This window comes from Vicia villosa, linkage group LG2, assembly GCF_029867415.1.
Source record: "Vicia villosa cultivar HV-30 ecotype Madison, WI linkage group LG2, Vvil1.0, whole genome shotgun sequence".
Classification (NCBI taxonomy): Eukaryota; Viridiplantae; Streptophyta; class Magnoliopsida; order Fabales; family Fabaceae; genus Vicia; species Vicia villosa.
The window spans coordinates 143506926-143516387 of record NC_081181.1 but is presented as its reverse complement, the minus strand read 5'-3'; the positions used below and the strand labels follow the sequence as shown (position 1 = coordinate 143516387).

General features: G+C 34.1%; 1 protein-coding gene across 2 annotated transcripts; it reads right to left on the bottom strand.

Annotated features, from left to right (window-relative positions):
• Positions 1–767: 767 nt before the first annotated feature.
• LOC131646947 (transcription factor bHLH19-like) lies at positions 768–2770 on the bottom strand. Of its 2 annotated transcripts, XM_058916874.1 has the most exons (5): positions 2709–2770; positions 2500–2597; positions 1916–2374; positions 1396–1767; positions 768–1304 (listed from the first exon to the last, which is right to left on the bottom strand). In XM_058916874.1, the coding sequence occupies exons 2-5, from the start codon at positions 2536–2538 to the stop codon at positions 1227–1229; spliced, it is 948 nt and encodes a 315-aa protein (XP_058772857.1). In that variant the 5' UTR covers positions 2539–2597; positions 2709–2770; the 3' UTR covers positions 768–1226. The 2 variants fall into 2 exon arrangements, with proteins under 2 accessions (XP_058772857.1, XP_058772856.1); XM_058916873.1 differs by having other exon boundaries at positions 2500–2764.
• Between the last annotated feature and the right edge of the window lie 6692 nt (positions 2771–9462).

Sequence of the window (9462 nt, the reverse complement as noted above, 5' to 3'; positions counted from 1 at the left end):
AATAGTGTTTTCTTTTAAAAAATAAACAATATTTTGAAATAGCAAGTATACATAATCTTAAACTTGGTTTTAAATTGCGGTTGCGGCTGTGGATGCGGTTGTGGTTGCGACCACTGTAGTTGCGGGTATTGCGGCTACTGCGATGCGGATTGCGGTCGTTGCGGTGTAAATTTATTTTTTAGAGCATAAAATATTATACTTTATTATTTAGTTTATATTTCACATGTCTTCCATTTTATCCCTAGTTTTTCAGATATATCTCATTAATAATTTGCCATGATTTTAAAAATCACTAATTCGTTCAAAACATACCTTAAATCTATGATAAAAATAAAAAGGAAGATATATTAAATGATTTTTATTAGCATTGTATAATCTATTGTGGGCTGATGCGGCCATTGCGGTGTTATGATGCAGTCGTTGCGGCGTTATAATGTGGTTTTTAATGTGATTTACGATCACACCGCAATTGCGGCCTGATGCAGATGCAGATACAACTGCAACCGCAATATTACGGCCGCATCAGGTGATGCGGTCCACAATTTTAAACCATGATCTTAAATAGGTTATAAATGTCTCTATTAAGTGACGCTCATGCAAGAATGTAATTTGCTACATATAATATACAAATAGATCTAGAGAGAGATAGAGTGAGTTGGAAGGAGATCAAACAGTATAAAATAATAGCAATTCGATATCAAGACTATAATCATAAGATTTTATACTAAATAAGTAATCACAAAACAACAAAAGAAAAAATATTTAAAAAAAAGAAGTGGTTGGCACAGTTTCTATCAAACCAGAACCTTTTCACAACATGAAAGAAGGAAGAAAGAGGTCTATACAATATGTCAAACCTTCTAAAAAAACCATACCAACAATGATTAAAAAATGAACAATTACACATGTGTGGAATTAACATAGTTAACCAGTCAAGTCAACTATGAAAAAACAACAACAGAAAAAAAAAACACTTTGGCACCATCTGTTGAAATTCCACACACCAACCTTGAACAAAACAAAACCACCCTTGGGAAACAAACGAATCATACATGTGAAAATTTGAAAACAGATATCAGATTCTCCAACCACAGGACTTTCCTTCTTGTATGCTATACTCCAGAATCCTTAGCAAGGAAAAAAAAAAGATTGAAAGCACTGTGATAAAAATAGTTGTTGAGTAAACTTATTGATGTAGATTAAGTAATATTAATCCTTCAAACTTGTTAATTATTATTGATGATTAATGCATTTCGTATGCTTCCCAGGAGATCCTTTGCTGTCACACAGTTTTCCTCGTTCATCTGCAACATAATTAATTATTTATGAATTATGATCATCTTGGTTTTGAAAATCAATGAATTAATTAATCTGATATATTAAAATTTTATGTACCTGAGCTACAATAGTTAGATCAGCAATGTTGTTTCCAAAGGGCAATAAGTTACTACTTTGAACTGTAAGGTTTAGGGTTTCTAATTTTCCGAGTATCGTAGAGGTAGAGGCACGTCCATTGTGTTTTTCGCATTGGATCTTGATGAGTACATCTTTTCTTGAAACTCTTACTTCGATTTCAGGAAGTGTTTGGTTGTTGGAGTTGCTGCTGTCATCATCATCATGGTGATCAGTGAAGATAACAGATCTCTTCACTTGTATAGCAGATCCAGTTTTTTTGTTGTCTTCAGCTTGTTCCTCTAGTGTATGCAAACGTGCTTGTAGTTTTTTCATATAGGTTATTGCATCTCCCAACACCGAAGCCTTATCCATCTACACATGTTATAAATTCATAAATATACGGATGTAATAATTCAATACTTAAATGTATTTGCTAGTTTGGTTCAGCTTAATTAGGTTAAATATAATATTTGTTGATTCACTAATCAGGTTAAACTAGGATACTTAATTTAGATCATACCTTCTTGAGGCCAGGAACGATGGCAGAAAGAGCAATGAAACTTCTGGTGAGCTTTTCTCTTCGTTTTCTCTCAGCCACTACATGTTCTTTTGCTTGAGTTGTGTTCCTTGTCTGATTCGCTCGGATATCATAATTTGCGGCAATTTCTTTGTTTTCATTATACCCTTTCTGGAGTTTAGGCTTTACATCAGAATAATCGAGGTCGTAAAGTTCGCTAGAAGCAACTGGTGTTGCATTGAAGTTCTCAAAAGAAATGAGTTGAGGTGATGAATATGAAGGAAGGTTTATCGAAGTCTTGATCTTCTTGGTTGATCTTGTTTGAGCAACGTAATGATCATCAGGATGAGTTTCAAGTGGTAAACAATTTGGTGCTGTTTCGTAGTTGTTGTCAAAGTTGTCAAATGGAGATGAAAGAGAATCCATAGGGTATTGGTGAAAGAAATTGAGATCCTCAAAACCCTGTTGTTCAAAAGTAATCAATATATAACAGTAAGTTTTCTTCTCATATCTATCTATCTATATGCAAAATAATATATGAATTTAAAGATAGACTATTTTGATAGATAGATAACAGGTATGCTTACAAGTTCAGGCACATAGATGGGGGACACAATTTTCATCATCTTCAGTTTTGTTTTGTTCCTAAAAATTCGATTTGATTCGGTGTGGTATAAAGCATGCACTGAAATATTGTTAAAAAACATGAAATCTTAGAATTGAAGGAACAGTTCAAACATCAAAGGCTCTCTCTCAAATAAGGAAGAAAAGTAGATTGAGAAAATAGGAAGCATACCTTGAAATTAGAAGAGATAAGTGGATGAAGATCAGAGAGAAGAAAATATTATTAGTTTTCCCAAAAATGGTAAGGTGAGAAGTGCATAGTGGTGAGTTTTATATATATAGAGTGACCTGACCATACACGCTTGAGAGAATGTGATGGCTTGAATTATACACGTGTGAAAATGGATCCATACTGTTTCCATTACGGCTGATACCCTCTTACTCGTTATTAAATTTAGTCAAACTATGGGTTCTATGGTCATTACTCTAGTTTTGAAAATTTTCAACACGTCCTTTTAAGACATTTAAGATTTAAGTTTTGTAGTGGATTAATCAGATCTAAGATATATTTTGTCTCGATGTTATATTCTCTTATTGAAGCTATTGTAGAAGTTTTTGCATTATTTGTTCTGTAGCTTGCGAAAATTCTCAATAATTTAAATAAATAAACAAATAAATCAAGTGTATGATGAGTTAATTTGTAGGGAAATTTTGTAATGGAGGGAAGAAATAGTAATAACTACTACAAACTCAAAAGACAAACATGGGTCTTGGGAGGATGGATCAATAAGGCTAAGGTTAAGGAGTTTCTTTTTTTTTTAATATGCAATAAATATAAGATATCGTACTAGGGGTGCAACCCTTACATCGAGAGCACACTAAGAAGTTTTGTTACAAAATAATGATAATTTATACCAATCATAAAAAATTATCCTACCCGGAGATTCCTTAATGTTAACCCATCTCCAAGAAAAATACAAGATGTTTGATATGACCTCGTCGAAGCTAAAATTACCATTGTCAAAAATGATTGTATTTCTCATATTCCAAGTACACCAGATTAAAGCTATCCATATTATGTTTAGTTTAGGCCTTTAGAGTTGATGTTTTTCTCCTTTTCTTGTATGCACCCAAAGCTCTTAAACTCCTCATGAGAAAGCTTAACATCATTACCCAACCACAAATAAATTCTATTCCATACCGCCTTTGTAACATTGCAATGGTAGAAAAGATGATCCAAGGATTCCGGATGACTATTACAAAAAGGGCAATCAAAGGAAGTAAGATTAGACACACCTCTATTACCAAGTAGCACTTTAACCGGAAGTCTATTGGTGAAGAATCTCCATGTGAAAATCTTGATCTTTGCCGGAATGGTTGTCTTCCAAATAACATCCAACAACTTGATAGTGGGTGTTGACCAAGCTATATCCTTTGCATTAGACACCAAGTGCGAAACACTAGACATCGAGAAATCTCTGTTTGTATTTAGATTCCAATGGAATTCGTCCGTTGCCAATATGTCCGACACTACCCCTTAAAGATTCGTTTTCAAGTCCCTAAATTTTTCGCCAATGACCATGCCCGTTGCAGAAAGAGCGGTCGTATCCGAGGAGTTCAAAACATCCGCACCGAATATGCTTTCCAAGTTCCACATAATGTCACCATGGTTAAAAGTAAGGAGATCGCTCACCACACATAATTTGTTGGTTGTACGATCAAACAAGTGCGGATAGGTAACACTAAACGGTTGATCGTCCATCCAACAACTATGCCAAAAAAGAATATTATTACCTTTTTTGAACTCACATTTAACCCAATCGTTGAACCCTTCACCCATTCCGCCCTCTTTGGAATCATTAAGGACAATGTCTCTCCACCATCGAGAATCATTCGGATTTAAAAGTTCCTTGCTAGAAGCTAACATTTTTATTTTCGGGTTATGATATCTCAAAAGTAAAAATCGACTCCATATTGCCTTATCCTCCTTTAAAATTCTCCACTTCCATTTAAGAAGAAGAGATTTGTTCATCTCTCCCACATCTCTAATGCCTAACCCTCCTTTCCCTTTGGATTTGCAAACACTTTCCCACTTGACCCAATGGATGCATCTTGATTTCACATTCCCACACCACAGAAAGTTGCTAAGAAGACTTCTTATCTCTTGAATGGTTTTACTCGGAGCTTTATAAAAAGAGAGAGTAAAAATAGGGATAGCATTGAGAACGGATCCAATAAGAGTCGCCCTCCCTCCAATTGATATGTTTCTAGCCTTCCACTTAGTGAGTCTTGATTTTATATTGTCAATCACCTCTTTCCACACCTTTTTCTTATACGCACCTTCGCCCACCCATATACCAAGGAATTTGAACGGAAAGGAACCTTTTTTACAAGCAAGGAAAGTTGTCGCCGACTTGATAAACCAATCTCCTATGTGAGTTCCAAAGAAGTTACTTTTATGAAATTTGATCTTCAACCCGGAAACCAATTCAAAACCTCTCAATAACACCTTTAAACTCCAAAGATTATCATAAGACGGTTCTCCTAGAATGATGGTATCATCCGCAAATTGTAGAATATCCACAAATCCGTTTACTCCATACTTGAAAGGTTTAAAGTCTCCCACCTCCACCGATTGCTTAGTTAACGCGGTTAAACCTTCCATAGCAAGAACAAACAAGAACGGTGACATGGGATCACCTTGACGCAAACCTCTTTGAACTTTGAACTCTTTTGTTGCACTACCATTCACCAATACGGACATGTAATTGGTAAAAATGCTAGATTCCATCCAATTCATCCATCTTTTACCAAATCCCATTCTCGCCAAAATCCACCTTAGATAATTCCAAGAAATTGAATCATAAGCCTTTTCGAAATCCACTTTCAAAAGTAAGCATCCCTTCTTCTTTCTTTTTGCCCAATCAAGAATTCCGTTTACCATTAGAACCCCATCCATCATGCTTCTTACCGGAACAAAGGCGGTTTGATTGGGTGATACCAACTTACCCACCACACCTCTCATCCTAGCCGCTAACATCTTTGCAATGATCTTCTAAATACTCCCCACTAAGCATATGGGCCGATATTCAAACAAGTCTTGCGGATTTTTCCTTTTAGGAATGAGGGCAAGAAAAGAGGAAGTAATGGATTTGACAAGAGTACCTTTATGATAGAAGTCATTACAACACTTCATGACATCATCTTTAATGAGAGACCAAAACTTTTTGAAAAAATCCAAGGAAAAACCGTCCGGCCCCCGGCTCTTGCTACCATCACACGACCAAATAGCTTCATTCACTTCATCTTCCTCGAAAAGTTTCTCTAGGTCCGATGAATCTTCCGACGATAAAGTGTTAAAAGTAATCCCCCTAAGCTCCGGCCTTAAAATACAATCTTCTTTAAACTTCACTTTTGTTAATTTAAACTTTCTTGCTAATAGTTGAAGTTGGCTATTGTGGATGAGGTTTTTTTTTTAATGGAGAAAACTTAGATATAAATTTTTTAAGTGTTATTTATATTATTTTTTAATAAAAATATGACAAGTGTACTTAAATATCATTTAAGAGTGAAAATATATAAAAAAAAATTGCATATGTGGAGGAGGAAATTAAACACTTGTCTTTCATTGAAAAATAGTATAAACAAGACCTACTAAAAAACGGTGGGGAGGGGGTTATGAGAAAGTTAGATCATTTTTAGTGTCTGATGGCTAGAAGGAGCACTACTAAAAAAACACCTAATGTAACATCTACTACCCCAGTCATTAAGTCAACCGAAGTAAGAGCTCATATTTAGGCGCATGGAGTTTTTTTTCTTTTATTAAAAGACATTTCACTACGGTCTATATTAGTAACCGTGGTGATATGTTAAATCATACAGGCTTCGAATCCCAACACAAGCAGTTTTTTTTATAACAAAACGGGCGTGTCATTTATAATCATAATATTTATATTAAAGCTAAAATACCTTTCACCACGTTCTATAATAGCACCCGTTGTGAAATGTACATACATGTTATCACAGCCGTTTATATCAAACATGGTGAGAAGTATAACATATATTTAAGGGAAAGTTCACTCACTCGAGACAGAACACACTCGTCTCTCTCAAAACAAAACTCTTACACTCTCTCATGCCTCATTATAACTCCATGAACAGTTGCACACCACTTCTTTAAAAAATTCCAACATATCTTCTTCATCTCTTATGGATCAAGGAAAGGTGTTAAACATAATACATTTCTTTCACTTCCTCGTCACATTTCAGGTTCATGAGATATTTCCACATTTTATGTTGATTTTGATTTTGTCTTTGTTTATATACGTTGTATGTTGTTTAAGGTATATTGTTGTGATAAAATTTGTATGTTGTTGATGCTTTTGTTTTTGTTTATATATGTTGTATGTTGTTGTTGATAAAAGTTCTATGTTGTTGGTAATAAAAGTTGTATGTTGTATGTTGTTTAAAGTATGTTATTGTTGTTGATAAAAGTTGTATATTGTTGGTAATGTATGTTGTATGTTGATTAAGGTATGTTGTTGATGATTTTGTTTTTGTTGATATATGTTGTATGTAGTTGTTAATGTATGTTGTTGTTGATAAAACTTGTATGAAGTTGGTAGTAAAAGTGTATGTTGTATGTTGTTTAAGGTATGTTGTTAATGATTTTGATTTTGTTGATAAAAGTTGTATGTTGTTTAAGGTATGTTGTCGTTGCTAAAAGTTGTATGTTATTGTTAATAAAAGTTGTATGTTGTATGTTGCTTCACGGTTTGAATCAGAGTCATTCTAGATAAGGTATTTTCAAGATTTGACTTGATGCTTTCAAATGTTGATTTGCTTGTAAACACATCTCCTATTCATCATTGGTTCAGAGTGTGTTTGGTGTCGAGAGTTCAGAGTTTCTCATTCAGAGTCCAGAACTTTCACTAGTCTAGAGTCCATAACTTGCTAGCCTATAGTCTATAACTAATTATCAAATCCTACGCACTTAACAAACCGTTATACAAAATTGTTCTCCTTATATTGTATACTTGTTATCATAAAAACTCAAGGATTAGTTGTAGAACCAAACTTGTTCCAGCATCAACCAATCTGAGGGGTTGTCGACCATAATGTCAGTGTCTGTCATAGCCTCGACAGTATTCAAGATGGAAGGAGTCCCAACTAATTTAGCGGCTAACTAGTGGTATTTATTGTCATTAGTCGGCCAACTAGTCAAAGTCCCTTGCGGGCCAATTCCTCAACTTTATAATGATCACTAGGATCCTTGATACTCCTTCTATTTTAGGATCCCTAATCAGAGAATCAATCTTTGATTCAAAATCTCTATGGGCATAGGGAAAGGAATGTGACTCAGACTCCATTCCCCTTTTCGGAGAAGAAGAAACACTACCCTCCGAATCACTCTCTATGATGATAGGGTTATCGTTCAGCGTAATCAAAATACAGTAAATGCTTGAATGAAAAGCTAAAGAGAATAGAAGGTACCTTAAAATATAAGTTTGAAACAGAAGGTAAAAATTTGTAGCTTTCAAAATTTGGATATGCGGTAACAGTTACTCTTATAAAAATAATCTCAAAGAAGAGAGAAAGACTCAAATGAAACAAGGGAAACTCAGTCACAAGATTGCAAAAAAAATTATCTACATTCCCTCTTTCTTTATAGAAGTAAAGATAATCGAGTGGATCAAATTGAAAGTAAGAAGCAAGTGTGGACCAACTGTCAGATTTCATCTTGGAAATGCTACCAAAGTAATGTACACTCAAGTGCACAATAAGTTGTGTCACGCCACTCATACCTCTTTAGGTCACACATCAAAGAAAAATGGAAAAATATTTCAATGATGAAACTGCATTTAATGCTCACGTTCCTCATACACTTTGGCAAAACCAAAGTAGCGCATGCTAGCCGACGCCTAGACATCCACTCCGAAAGGCCAACCACGGCTACTAAAAGACTCCTTCAACATTCAGAGTGCCCAATGAGTAAGGCTGGTAATGAATCAGACCAACTTGAATATAGTTTGAAACTCGATTCGACAACTAAGTCGTTGAACTTGGTTCATGAACCAAATGAGTTGAATATGAGCAAAAAACTAAGTTCGTTAACTAAATGTGTTAAACTTAAACTATGTATAGTTCAACTCAATAGGTTTATGAGTCAACTCGTTTATATATTTTTTGTTATATATATACTACAAAATACACATTTAACGTCGGACGCGAAGTTGATTTAACATCGGTTATAGAGACGAGATAACGAATGGCATCATAATAACTTGTCACTTAACCCCTAGATTTTTTAATAACTAAGGGGATAGTTGAAATGGTCCTAGGTTCTATCCCTAGCAATAGCTTTTTTAAATTTTCAAAACTAACGCTTCATACCTCTCGGTTTATGACCAAAACCGAGCAGAAAATAATTTTTTTTAAATACGCATTACATTGTTTACATAAAATATCAATAAATTAATTTGTTTAGAAACTACATTGTTTACACAAAATATTAAAGTAAAAATATATAACAAATTTTGAGAACAAATGTTGGATTCTCGTTTCATTGAAACAATGGGGAAGATCAAATGTTGGATGCAAGTATAATCTCAATGGCCTTCACATTCATTTGTTTTTTATATAAAAAAAAGGTTAGATAAATAAAATAAATACTCGATTATATGATTATTGAAGAACACAAACCTTGAACCATATAATTTTCTGCTCTTGCAATATATCATAGAGAACTTTACCAAGTTTCTTAACATTTCAAAGTTTTCATGTCAAATATTTAATTATAGATTTTTGATATTCATAATGCCTTTATAATGGATATCTTTTAGGTTTTACGCTGATCACTAATGTCAATGTCTTGAGCGTTGATACTCATTAAATGAACGACAAAAATTTGTTTAAGGACGGTGAAAAAACTCAATAAACTAACTTATATATACCCTCGGTTATGAGTCAAATTGAGGTTAAATGTG

Coding starts and splice junctions, on each gene's coding strand:
- LOC131646947 (XM_058916873.1), bottom strand. CDS start 2,619: ATGTTTTTTAACAATATTTCAGTGCATGCTTTATACCACACCGAATCA. Junction 2,375..2,499: donor CCATCTATGTGCCTGAACTT/GTAAGCATACCT, acceptor TTTGAACAACAG/GGTTTTGAGGATCTCAATTT. Junction 1,768..1,915: donor TCGTTCCTGGCCTCAAGAAG/GTATGATCTAAA, acceptor TAACATGTGTAG/ATGGATAAGGCTTCGGTGTT.